Raw genomic sequence first — 14390 nt, 5'->3', positions numbered from 1 at the left:
TGCTGTGTACTTTTGTAAGAAATCAAGGAAAAGAAAATGTTACTTTCTAATAGTTAAATTAACAATACTAAATAATTAATGTTCTACTTCAAAAGCGTACGACTGCTCTACACAGCACAAAATCAGTATTCGGTAACACTTTAAATTACAGCTCGCTAATTACTGGGTAAGTACAGAGTAAATACCTGTTAAATAAGAGGTAAGATAAAATAAGTACTGAGTAAATAAAGGGTATGATACTAGAAATATGTGGATATTACTGGGTATCTTACAAACATTTTACAAATAAGGAAGAAGAGCAAAAGAGAAACACCCATTTCATCATTAGTCAGCTATGTATATATAATGTCTTAATACATAAATATCTCTGAATAATATGATGATGATTGTGGTCACACATGTTCTGAACCTAATGAATACAAAGCACCATGAAACTCTGCTGGTGCCTGTAATGAAAATGGCTGACCATGTCCTTCTCTGTAGATGCTGTTGTATGCTTAGCTGAACCTGTGTGTGCTTCTAGGTCCTTTACACCTTTATTTGCTACACAAAACATGGGAATTTCTTTTTTAATTCATCTTCAATTCTTACACTTACGTTTCGGCATAGCTGCTCGAGATGAGGGTGGGTACATGAGCTCTGCCTGACGTAAACAAGGACTACTGACGTGCAGACTGACCAATTAAATGTTTACAGAGAAGGTTATCGACCAATAACGGTAGCTCTACAGTCACACCGTCCAATCAGAAGATTCTAGGCTACTTCACCACGCTCCCTTCTCACTCAAGCGAACCAAACGGAGTAGGGGAGGGCGGGACTCGTTTGTGAACGAAACACTTCTCGAAGTTCTATGTAAGCTCTAGAAAAACAAAATCCTGGACGTTTGTGAAATTCCGCCCGGACATATTTTTAAGTCTAAAAAAGTGGACATGTCCGGGTAAATGAGTACGTCTGGTCACCCTATCTTACGGTTTACTTAACAGGTATTTACTCTGTACTTACCCAGTAATTAGCGGGATGTAATTTTAAAGTGTTACCCAATATCCTTATTTAGGACTATCAAAGAAAGGTGTTAATAGAAACTTGTCTATGCAAACACCTCTTCTGGATGTTCTAAACTTAATGCCATCTAACACTAACACAATTACACAAACACTTGGGCACAAGGTATACTTATGTTCCCAAGATTTAAAAACCTGACCCTAAAAGCCACGAGGTTACCTCTTCTACAACAGTCAGTCTTGACCTAATTTCCCAAAAGCTTTGTAGTATTACAATCAAGACCAGGAGAGAGTGATTCATGTGATGCTTGCTTCACCATATAACAATGATCTTATTTCTAAAGCCTTTCACAAACATCTTGGAACAAAGAAGATTCTTAAGTGAGAGAGTGAGCATGACATTTAACACTGCCCCTGTTAAGATGATCTTAATACTGAGGTGTATTTAGGAAATTGGGCCCTGATCAGTATGTTCTAAGTGGAGTACCATGTGGATATGCTAAGTAATTGAATTAGCCTTCTTTTACATCTGTTTTCCTCTGTGTTTTCTTTGGTTCTGAAGCTTTTGCAGTAGTGTAGATAAGTGGAAGTTGGGACTTCTCCAGTTTCTGTGTCCATCTGTATCATTTACAACTGCAAACACATCATAATGTCTTCACACTTCATATTCATACAGTTAGACTACAGTTCCTGTTTAGGATTAAACATAATCTCAACTTCTTAATAAATGAAATTATAATTAATAAATTAATTTTAATGGTATATTAATATTTTATATTCATTAACCCCCAAGACACATGGCTTCATTTGTACTCTACCACAGTTCTCAGAAAAGACATTAGGCTAATATGCATCAATATTGCATCTGCTAATCAGTCTGAATATGAGTTCTCCCAGACCTAATGTTACATAGTGAGATCCAGTCACATACAAAAATCATAATTTACAACATTTGAATCAGACCAGAAAAAGACTGCAACAAATCATCGACCAAATATTATAGTTAATTATATATACTATGCTTATAGTACCATACCTCAGACCTGTAAAATGTTAAATCAACTCACTTGTGAAGTCTAAACACTCAGAACTATACACAAGAACTCCTCCGTAGGTTCAGTTATCTTTTTTTTTTTATTCCAGCTTAAAAGGATAAAACAAATTTGAGGCCATGAGCAACACATAATATACATGTATACCAATTTTTTATGATAATGGCCCAGGTGCTCAGATACCAAAATCATTAAGGCCTTGGTCTAGCCCACATCCCCAATGTCATGGTGCACTTGCCACATACAATGACGGCCTCTGGGTGAACCACTCCCACTTGTCATGATGGCCACGTCACTTTTTGGGCCACTTATGACTGACAGTTTGCCTCAGTCAGTACTGCCACATCTTTGCCAGATGTGGGCCAGATCTGTGTTGAGACATGTGGGCCAATATGTGGACCACTTTTAGTTCACATGCAGTGTCATGTCTTGTCCAGAATGGCCCTGTCCCCATACTATCTGGGTAGGTTTGAAATTTTTAACCCCTGTTGAGTCCTGCTTGCAACTACATAACTCTGTTTTAGGGCTGTATCACTTTGTTAACAGTGTAAATACAATTAAATGGAATCTCTCTCTCTCTCTCTCTCTCTCTCTCTCTCTCTGAGTGAACAGCACCTCCTAATGCTAGAACTACTCAACTGCAGCTGCAACAGAAAAAAGATATAACAAAAAAATAATAATACTTATTTTTATTATTATTATTGTTGTACATTTAAATAACTATTATGCTTTTCTGTAACCACAATTATAATTTTTACTGGGATGTCAGTGGCATCCCCATTTGCTATGACAAGATGGGACAAGTTTGACTAAGTTTGACTATCTGCAATTTAATGTCCATGCTTGTTTTAAGATATGTGAACAGGTGGCTGTCATGTATAGTAATGGTTTTCAAAGCTCACAGCAATGTGGAAGTATTTAATGACCTTTTAAACAACTTAGCCATCATCACAGCCAGCCAGCACATCAAAGTTCATAATGGGTGAACATCCGCTAGCTAGGGTATTGCAAAAAGCAGGATTTCTATGTTTAGCTAGATAACTTAAGCCCAAAGTCATGCCCATCCAATAAGAAAAGAGTTGAGAGAGATTCCTATTGGACAGTAAACGTTGGGTTATCTAACCGAGAAATCCTGTTTTGTGGAATACTCCCCTAGTTTCAAGATGTGTATGAGCTGTGCTGGTACATGGGCTTTTAGTGGGGCCTAGTTGGGCTAGGTAACCTATATTAACCCTCTACATAACGTATATCCATTTTTTTCTGCTTTTAGTTTACATTCAAATTGCGTAAAACCTTCATGATTAATGGACCAATAGAAATTATACAAAAATACTTGGAAATACATATTTTTACATTTAATTCCATGGAACGTTAATGAGGTTTTTCTACTTCTGTAAAGTTACTATTTTTGATATACATGCTTTTCATTGGGGGCGGCACGGTGGCACAGTCACAGCTCCAAGGACCTGGAGGTTGTGGGTTCGAGTCCCGCTCCAGGTGACTGTGAGGAGTTTAGTGTGTTCTCCCTGTGTCCGCGTGGGTTTCCTCCCACGGTTCAAAAACACACGTTGGTAGATGGATTAGCAACTCAAAAGTGTCCGTGAATGTGAGTGAACGTGTGAGTGTATGTCGCCCTGTGAAGGACTGGCGCCCCCTCCAGGGTGTGTTCCTGCCTTGCGCTCAATGATTCCGGGTAGGCTCCGGACCCACTACAACCCAGAACTGGAAGCGGTTTCAGACAACGAATGAATGCTTTTCATTGGACAGCAATGATAGGGTAGTGGGTCCAGTAGGTGCTAAGCGCATATGACAAGCCCTACGTTTAATCTGGACATGTTTATGCAGAGCAACATTTAACCCGTGGACAAAACCTGCTGTGTCCCAGGTTTAAAAAAGGTTTTAAAAACCTTAGAGGCCATAAAATCAGCTAAATATACTTTCAAATCAAATAAATTCTCACTGACAGCAGTAAACACATGTACTTTTACATCACAGTGCGCATGCTCCGTTCTGCCTCTGCGCTGGCTGGGGAGAATGGGCTGCTAACGCTAGCTTTCCTTTGAATTTTTGCTTTTTGGTAAATAGTGTGCATTTTCCCTGTGGTTCGTTTTCGAAGAGTTCATCTAAAAGAAGATGTCAGTTTTCTCCGAATCGGCTTTGGAGAAGAAATTGGCAGAACTTAGTAATTCTCAGCAGAGCGTTCAGACACTGTCTCTGTGGTTAATACACCACAGAAAACACTCGAAACCCATCGTCAGAGTTTGGTATAATGAGCTGAAAAAAGGTAAGCGCAGGACACCGGGCCCCGGCGAAACGCTGCTTTGTAGCTGCTAGTATAAATCTGTGCGGTGTAGTTTTTAAACCTATTTGACTAGCATGACCTAAGTCAAGCAACTTAAGTGGATACCTTACTTGAAATGTGCTTTCCACCTTAAATTGTGCGGCTTTTGCCTCATGCACCAACACGTATCCGCTTCACCGTTTAAGGTGGAACTGAAAATTCGAGTAAGTCGAGTCGTAGCCCATGTTTGGGCTGGAAACGTAGCTTATTTCCCCTCATTCACATTTAAATTTTTAAACGTTTGCTGTGGAGAATGTTTACCAAATACGCTGCTCCGTTGATAGTCTTTTTCCTGGACAGTTTGCAGCTACAAACGGTTGTATTTAGGAGCTGTTGTTGTCTAACGTGAGTCCAATTTCTGAAACCCTAGCTAACTTTGCCAGTGGCCACGGGTGAGCTCATGAAAAGGGTTAAAGTTTCTATGTTAGTGTACGTTAAACGTTATTTGATAAACTCGCTTGCTTGTTTGACACGTTGGCACTGTTAATGTTAGATAAGTTAATCTCAGGCTACTCTGCTTCATCAGTTGTTCAACGGTCAAATTCAACAGCTTCACTTAAACGCAGAAACTCCCAGGCCAAGCGGTTAATGGATACTTCTGCGAGCAAGTTACTCTCCACCGGTTACACTGCAATAAAATGAGATTCATGGTTTTAATAATATCTAGGTTCATTAGGGAGAACTCGGTAGCCATTTTGGATTCTCATGACCGAAACATCACCTTTCTTATAAAGATTACCCCCCTCTCTTGCAAACACACACAAGCACAAAAACTTTCCAAAATGTTATATAATGGTGAAAGTGTACAACAGATTCTGATTTCTAGTATTTTATTATTTGGCTCTAAGTATTGTCTGTTTTATTATGCACCTGGAGGCAACATGGCTTTCGAAGCTGAAATGGATTAGTAGATGGTGTAATGATCAAACAACTGGGCCTGCTGAACTACTTTTAATAGCAAACTATTTGTAATGCCTATTTAAAATTAAAAAAGAAAACGTACTGCCAACATTTATGGAAACTACATCATGGCTCCAAGTACCAGATTAAATCGTGTGTGTGTTGTGGGGGGTGGCATGCACAGTAATCCAGAAGTATTCTGGCGTTTACCTGGAGGAGCTGTGTGTGTGAACACGACCATCCAACATTTGTTGTGTTGCAGACATTACCGGATTTTATCCTGGTAACAGCTTAGCAAAAATTCCGGGTAAAGTCAGAGTATGTGAGAACAGGGTGGGAATTTTTCTGGAGTTTCTCCTGCACACGCTGCAAAGAGGCTGCTCCATGCCTAAACCACGTGTTGCGTTTCCCTCTGTGAGAGCCTGCCTGACGCAGAAAATCTCCCACCGTGACCTGCATGAGCACAATACCATGCTGAGGTATCGCCAGACCAATACTCTGGAGTTAAGCGCCACAACACAAACCATGTTCCAGTGAACTGAGGCTCACCTTATTTCAGTGTGTAACATCAACAATCAGTGAGCTCGCAGAGCACCCCCTTCCTGTGGCTCTATTAAATGCATGTTTGAACTCTTAGGCGTTGTATTAAACTTTGGGTGTGTTCAGACTTTCTTTTGATTAAAACAAATCCTGGATCAATTGCAGCATTAGTGCAGTTCGTTAAGAGTAAATGTATATGCTGACTTTCACACTGTGGTGCGGACATAGACTGCATGAGCAGATGGGCCTTTTTTTTTTAAACAAACTTGAAACTTTCTAAACAGCCTTGAAGCTTTCCATCCAATTGGTTTAAAAAAAATTGGAAATATTTTCTGTGTGGTTCATTCATTCATCCACCCACCCATGTAATGTTTTTGATGTGTGGCTAATGGTAATAGAGGTAAAAAAAAAAAACTTGTCAGTATGATTTCAGTCAATTTTTAAAAAGGAAAAAAAAAAAACAATAGGACATGAGATGATTGTTACAACTGTTGTAATGATTTCCAAACATGGGACATTGATTGTGCTTATGAATACTGGGGTGACGGTGACTTAATTTGTATAAAGAAACTATTTCTTTTACTGTGCTTGGACTCATTCTGTTTATCATTTTTGGTAACTACTTCACTGGCTTTGGAGAAAATCCTTTAACATTGTATTGAGGAGGCTGGGGTGCATAAATATCCCACGGCATGCCTGTATAGGCTAGGATATATGCAAGCTAATTTTACTGTGATGCATTGTGCTTCATAAATTATGTCAAACCATATGTCAGCAGTGAAGTCACTTGCACTTTGAGGCAAGAGTCAACATGCGCATCATAAAGAACTTACTGGGTGTTTCAACACACTATCTGAAGCTTCTGCACGGTTCGACTCATCACTTGTATCAGCGTGAACTTTTACTTTATTTTTTGCATATTAAACTCATTATTCTTAAGTTTTCAATTACGCTTTTTGCAGACAGAAAAATGTGATATGTAACATTAGTTCACCTAATTCACAATTTCAATTTTTGTCAAGATGTATGTCACTTCATAGAATAATATTGGCATAGGCTCATTTAATCTTCTACATCGCTTGTTCCAAACGACACTGTTGCCATAGTGAGTGTGTGTATTTTTCTTTTGAGGATTAAACCTCACGAGAGTCCAATATATAACTAAGAACTAACCTACTGCTTTATTTGAGGCTCTCCTGAAATAAACTGTAAAGGTCCCTAGGTAAAGCTCTAGCCTATATTCAGTAATTACTCCCAATAGCAGATCCACAAACATCTTAAGCCCTGTTTTCACAAACATTGCCAGTGGGTTGAAGGCCGTGATTAGGGTTTTTTTATTCATTCATTGTCTGTAACCACTCATCCAAGTAGGGATTTGGTATATCTGTTTAACATAGACTTGTAATAGTGTGTAAGATGTTTGTATCTAATTTCTGACTTTGCAGTTTACATAAATGAATTCACTGTTAAACCAGTCAAACCAGTTAAATCAGTTAAATAAATTAGTTAGATATCTGGGTGTGATGTTTGTTTTAAACCCCACTGATCAAATCTGCTTTTTTTACATTTCATAATTTTGGTCCATGTTTAACTTAACTGATGTGGAAACATTAGTTTATGATTTCAAGTGGTGCAGTCTTATTCATTGTAGTTGCAATAGTGATAAAACATTAGGTCCTGAATATGCAATATATTTAAAATAAAAAAGAAAAATGAGCCAATAGCATAATTTTGCAAGTAACAATGTACTTGCGCTAATTCATTCCATTAACTAATGTACACATTTTCATTGTGCGTCCAATTTAAGAATGGTGGGGCACTGCCATACTTAGCTGAGCCCCTTCACCCCTAGTCTTCAGCTCTCACACTCAGGTTTTCTGTCACTGGATTTTTAGCTGACTCAATTATTCATTGCTTAGGGTAGATATCTGATCTATAGAACTTTCTACCACAATGTTGTTGTGTTTTACTCTCGTCATTGAAACCCAGCTTCAAACCCTTCTGAGTGTTTTCATTTATCTCCTGTTATTGTAATGATTTAGCTGCAGTTGTTTTTATTGTTGTTAGTGTGTACTGGGGGTCATTCATGGTCAGGCTTAAATCCTTTGAATACTTCTAGTAGAGAATTGACTTGCCAGGGTTTTGTCAAGGTGCTTCTAGCTTCACATACTTCCAGCTTCACAAACTCACATTTATATTTATTTATCTTTTTTCCTTAATGCAAATTTTCATCTCTTGGATTTTTTTTTTTTTTGCAGCTCAGATGTCTCGCAAATTGACCTTCCTCTATCTTGCAAATGATGTCATCCAGAACAGCAAGAGGAAGGGACCAGAATTCACACAAGACTTTGCACCAGTCATTATCGATGCCTTTAAACATGTCGCCAGGTGAAGCCTCCTCATTCCTGCATGTTGATTTCTCTTTTGCAGAAGTGGCTTGTAATTGGGGGAATAGTTTTTAAACAACTATTAAATTATTATTATTATTATTAAATTGTTAAATTATAACTATTAAATTATTACTATTAAAGCCAAGATTTTGGCTTTGTCCTTTTTTAACATGTTTTATTACTTTTTTAATTTTTTTGCAGTGAAGGCGAGGAGGGCTGTAAGAAGCAGTTGGATCGGGTCCTGTCCATCTGGCAGGAGAGAGCGGTTTATGAGGGTGATTTGCTGGAAAAACTCTCAATGGTTCTACGTAAGTACACCTGCCATTCTTTAGATTTAAAAAAGTTTATGCATTTTGGCAAGTATGTTGGAGCAAGTAATATTAAATAAGCTTTTAGAAAAGCTGAGGCAATATGACCATAAAAACTGATAGTTAACCTTTGTCTTAAAATAATAAGAGAAAGGAGTAGGCACCATGTTTGTGTGTTGTTGTTGTTTTGAATATAATATTTAATTTCTGCATGGAATTAACTGTGTAATTTGATTTAGATGTAGACCATGGTAAACTTGGTAAAAAAAATTTGACTATCAGTGTTTTGTGTGTCTTTTCTGATGATGTAATAAATATGATTTGGAGAGTACGGAATGTCTGCATATTTACACAGAGCATGATTTGTCTTAATTGGATTTAGTATAAAGCAGTACATAAAAGAGGCTAATGAATAAAAATATTTTTGTGGGGCAGTTAAATCCATAAGACACTTGATTTTGTTTTCTTTCTCTCTCACTCTCAAACTTTTAGTAATAAAACATGATGTGCATGAATAGAACATGATGAGCTAGTGTAGACTAGTGTAAGACTAGTGCACATAATAAGGACATATTTTCCATGTCTTTTTTCCATGCCACCAATGTTTCGACTACTGTATGCTACGTTATAAAATCATGCATTTAATGTTAGGTACCCTGTGGTTCTATATGTGAATTCTCAAAATTTATAAATCTATTACTATTGTAACCAATTTCAGTGGAGGCACATGTTGTGTAGGAGAACATTAATTGGTCTGAGTTATAGTAATATTAATAGTAATAGTGTTTAAATGTTATTTAGAATTTGCCTGGTTTGAAATACCTTTCTTACCCACATGCCTCAGATGGAGAAAAAAAGGGCAACAAACGGCCATATGAGGAGATAAAAGTGCGTGATGAAGATTTTGCCACTAGAAGCTCCCCAGCAGAGCCACCACAGGTATCAAAGAATGGCATTATGTTGCAAAATCTACAGATTATCAATATATAATCAGTTGTCTCACTGTTTTGTACTATATTGGTGCGACCCTCTCTGTCTCAGACAGCGGAATTGATCCGAGCATTGCAGGAACTGGAGAATGCAGCCTCAAGCGACTCAGCTCTGCGTCAGAGGATCTCTGCACTGCCTCCTGAGGTGCAGGATTCCTCCCTGCTGCACAGAGTCACAGGTGTGTTTCTCAGCTAATTAATGCCTTAAAAGCATGTTTATGCTGTTGCTTTTAAAACAACATTAAATGAGGACAGTCAGTTTAAGATAAAGCATAATTATTAATATCATGTATCAAAGTTAAAAGATTCAGAAATATGCTACCGGAAAATGTTAAGCAAGGAAACCTTTAAAAATATATCTTTATATTAAAGGGGACAAATTATGCAAAACTCACTTTTTGAGTGCTCTTTTATTCCCACTTGTGTCTCTACTGCTACTATAAACACTCCAGGCGCAAAAAAAACAAAACATCCATCTGTTTTCTGTGGGTCAGGAATCATGCTTCTATGAGCCGTTTGGAAGGCTCCCTTATTGTAATGATACACTAGGGAAATTTGCATAGATCCACCCTGACATTCATGAAGATGTTTGTGCAGGCATAGCCGAAACGCCAAATATGCTCACGATGCGCGTTGCATACGGCTCTGCAAATTAATGAAGGCCTCCTCGTCTCAAGTTAGGGAGAATTTGTGTATCATCAGAAGATGACGAGAAATCCTTCTATCCTTCAGGAAAAGAAAAGAGGGAAAAAAAGACTCCACGTGACTGAGCTGCGGGAACAGGTAAACCTGTGACTGTTCTTCTAGAGGTTGGATTGTTAATAAATAATAGTCTGCTTACATAGCCATAGGAATATATTTAGAGGTGGTGTGCACTGCACAGCTGCTCTCCATGACCTTAAAAGCCTCGCAGTGCCACAGTGTCATGAACCAAACTTTGAAGCTGAAAATTGAACATATACTGATGTTTTTATACTGTCTAGTACTTGTTTAATCTTCCCCAAACACACCTGTAGAGTCTAAAATGTATTTCCAAGTGCCAAGTGCTTGAGTTCTTCGAAATTTCCGTTCCACCTTAAATGCTGCTTCTATATTCACACAATCACACTAACACTGGCATAGTTGAAGTTTTCATTAAACCTTAAACAGTGAAGCATTTACAGGCGCCTGGACAAAACTACTGCATCATTTAAGGTGACAAAATGTGCAAACTGGAGAATAAACGGCTACGTTTGCTTCTTTTTCTTCTATTCCACCTTAAGGATTGCAGCTGCTACAGAATCAGACAAATGCTGACTTGGATACTGGAGGGCTGATCACAAAGATAATTATGTTAAAACTGTTTATATATATATATTGTTTTTTGTTTTTTTTAATAAATATTATTTGTTTTTCACTGCATTTTGTTCTGTATGTGGCTGGCTGTTTATTCTTAAGCCAAAAAAAGGAGGGAGAGTACTAGTGGAGTGTCAGGTGCAACTGTCAAAAAATGGTCAGATTTTGCTTAGGGCCCCAGAAAATTCTGGACCGGCTCTGTGTACACGTGGCTTCTTGCTCAGGGTCCGACTAGGGGTCGAGTATATAGGGCTGGATAGCGCACCTCTGTTTTCTGTCATTTTCACGCGTAAACATGGGATGGGTGGGGCGTGGCCATCGACAGCTTATTTGCATAAAAGTGACAGCGCCCTTAAACGGCTCATTCTGAAACAGACAGAAACTGGCAAAAATAGATCTAGTGATCTCTTTTTATGTGAGTGATTTTATGCAAAGGACTTCATGAACATGTTTTGTATAGCCCATAGACATATTTTAACTTGTTTAAAAAGAGGTATAATATGTCCCCTTTAAAATGTATTAAAAATTAATGTTAAATGACATTTCTTATTGAAGTTGAATAAAAAAAATCAAATTTTGCAATCATGTATACCTGAGAAAAACAGTGACAATGGTTGAAAATGGTTTAGACAGTTTTTTTTTTTGGCTTGGTAATGTCTAATGTGTTCCGGGCCTTGCCTGTATGTTTGTCTCAGATAAGGAGTCAGGAGAACGGCTGTCCAGGCTAGTAGAGGAGGCTTGCATGCTGCTGGCAGACTACAGTGGGCGTCTGGCGGCTGAGATCGATGACCGTAGGCAGCTAACGAGGCTGCTCACTCTCTTTCTACAGAGCCAGCGAGATGGTTTGGCCCAGAATGAACAGAAACTAGAAGTGCGTAATTTTGCTTTATATCTTTATATCTCATTTCGATTCTACTTTTTTTGCACTCTTCATTGACCATTCTCACAATATTAACCTATTCTGAAATGCCTTTTCTTACCCCAGTCTTGGGGATTTTCTTTCCACAAACTTGGGGTTGTCCACTAGAGGGTAGTACTCACTCAGGGATGAACATCAAAACTTCATGCTCACAAATACTAACTTTTTAAGGTTTCATTGCTTCACTAAAACATTTAGAGGTAAGTATGAAAACAGATACAAAGTTGAACGTATTAATAATTGATTAACTCTCAGCCTTTGCCAACAGGTCCCGGTATGCTGTGTTTCTATTCCTACAGAACAAATAAAGATGAAAGTAAATACACGATTCTGGAGTGGGCTATTTTATTTAAACATGTTTATTAATGCAACAGGTTTCATAGGTGTTACAGTTGTGCAATCTTTAAAGTTTTATGAATCTTATATTTATTTAGCCTTATTATAATCATTTTATTTCAGTCGCACAGGTTCGCAGTAGATTATCGGGTTAACCTACCTTGTGACCATTGGTTGTTGTAATAAACATCTACCATATCAGTTCATTTGCTGGTTTACAATTACTGACTGTATCTGTTTCTATACATTTTTGAACACTACTTAGTGTAGCTACCATGTACACTAATGCCAAGAGACCACCACAGGACCCCTGCTATCTCCATACGTTTAGGTTGTTATAATATTTGGTCTTTTTGATATCATCATCATTTATTAATGGGGAACCACTTTAGTACAATTAACTAATTTGTTGGTACACACTTAATGACTATAGTTCTATTCCCATGCACTGGTCTTTTAATCAGAGTTGATTGTTTTTATTTTTGTTGACTATTCTCAGTCCAGGTGTGATAGTGTTGTGTAAAAATTCCAGCCAGACTGCTGCAATTGACGTATCAAAGCATTACTCAGTAATACCTCACAATCAGTGTCATTCCTGTGCTGAACATGATCCACAATGCAAAAATTAGTTGGTCAGCAATGGCTCTTAGTGGTCCAAATAGCTACTATACATGCCTCTTCTGAGAGTTCTCTAGATGTTATATTGGGAGTCCACTTTGTCATTGTGATCTTGTGCACTCAAAGGTTACTGATGTAATTATCTTAATGTGTAATGAACATATCAGTCCTAGGAATGCACTAATTCATGAGTTCACTTTACCATGCTGTTTAGACTTCAGAAATGTCCATGACCTGAACAATTATATTCTAAACAATACAAAACTATTTCTTAAAACACAACTGGAGGTTCTGACGTGCAATCAACACGTGATAATGTAGGTCAGAGAGAAAGAGTAAGTTTATGTTTCCTACTCTGAGTGTCGCGTTTGAAGAATTTTTAAGAAAGCCATTAATGACTAAACTTTGTGTGCACCATGGGTAATAAAGTGTTCAAATTAAATTCATCTATACACACATGTATTTCCTAATACTCCAAATCTTATATTTGTTAGTCTTAAGTTTAGCAATGGAAACAAACCCAACTGGCTTTATCACTTAAAATAACTAGCATTAATTTTCAAAAATTAATCATAAGTCTTGGTCTGAACAAATAAACTTGCGTTTACATGAAAAACCAAACAGGAAGGTTTCCCTTCCAGGAGTATTTTTAGGAATGTAACAACACACGTTAAATTTGTGATTAGCCTGTGGGCTTGCGGGTAACAAGTTTATTACTAGATCAGGAGGTTTTAAAGCATAGATTTTGCTTCAAATATTGTTTTATAACTTGTCCTCCAAAAAACTATAAATGACTAAAAAGAAATATTAACATTTTAATGTATAGGATGTTTTATCTGCACCTGATTTTTGCTAAAAAAAAAAGTTTGCGTCCTGTAGCCCAAATTTTAAAAGAGCATGAAACACAAGCTACAACATCTCACACAATCTTGATTCATTTAAAGAAATTGTAAAAATAACATTGTTAGAGTGCAGTATCTCTAGCAAAACTGTTGCAGCTTTACATTGCACAGCTCTGTATATTTTAGGACACTGAAATTCCCAGTGCAGACACAAGTCTTGGGTACTAAATAAAAATTTCTTTCTCAAAATAGTTTTGTTTGTGACTTGACTTTGAGATAGAGCTAGGCCTTATAATGACATCTAACACCAAATATGCTAGGTTTTATTCCTTTTAATTTCTAAGAACTAACCACCATCATTTCTGTCATGAACCATATTCAGTGCTGCTGTTTGATCAGTTTTTGAATGCAGTGTACAGTAAAATCCCTAATATACTTTTTCCTTTTGTCTGTGTGTGTGCATTGTAGGAGTACAAGCGTAAGCTGGCGCGAGTTACCCAGGTGCGGAAGGAGCTCAGATCTCGTCTCAGTAGCCTTCCGGACCTTTCACTACTTCCTAATGTAACGGGTGGTCATGTTCGCCTGCCCTCCTCTGGTGATGTTTATAGCCCTTCTGACTGAATTGGAAATACTTCTATCCATATGACTGAAACTACAGCTTTAGCTCTCATCCCTTAGTCTCGAGGACTATCACAAAACTCATACGTGTGCTCTCCTTAGCCCGTGAAACAATCAGTATGTGGATGTTTCCTGGACCATATAAAGCCAAGCAAGAAGCCTGTGTAGCCTTTGGGTTGTGCCCTTCCCACTTGACATGGA

The 14390-nt window shown here is 37.8% G+C and overlaps 1 protein-coding gene across 2 annotated transcripts in view; it reads left to right on the top strand.

Moving 5' to 3' along the window:
- The first annotated feature begins 4049 nt into the window (after positions 1–4049).
- Positions 4050–14390, top strand: part of slc30a8 (solute carrier family 30 member 8) — a 32852-nt gene continuing 22511 nt past the window's right edge. The window contains exons 1-7 of one of the 2 annotated variants that reach the window (XM_066674396.1): positions 4050–4337; positions 8093–8222; positions 8426–8532; positions 9377–9471; positions 9574–9700; positions 11552–11727; positions 14040–14189. In XM_066674396.1, the coding sequence (XP_066530493.1) occupies positions 4187–4337; positions 8093–8222; positions 8426–8532; positions 9377–9471; positions 9574–9700; positions 11552–11727; positions 14040–14189 (936 nt within the window). In that variant the 5' untranslated portion in view covers positions 4050–4186. Of the gene's footprint in view, positions 4338–8092; positions 8223–8425; positions 8533–9376; positions 9472–9573; positions 9701–11551; positions 11728–12043; positions 12274–14039; positions 14190–14390 lie in introns of those variants that run through there. The other variant, XM_066674395.1, reaches the window with a different exon arrangement.

Source organism: Hoplias malabaricus, chromosome 6 (genome assembly GCF_029633855.1).
Source record: "Hoplias malabaricus isolate fHopMal1 chromosome 6, fHopMal1.hap1, whole genome shotgun sequence".
NCBI classification, from domain to species: domain Eukaryota; kingdom Metazoa; phylum Chordata; class Actinopteri; order Characiformes; family Erythrinidae; genus Hoplias; species Hoplias malabaricus.
Note: the sequence above shows the minus strand (reverse complement) of the source record. Positions and strands in the feature narration are given on the sequence as shown.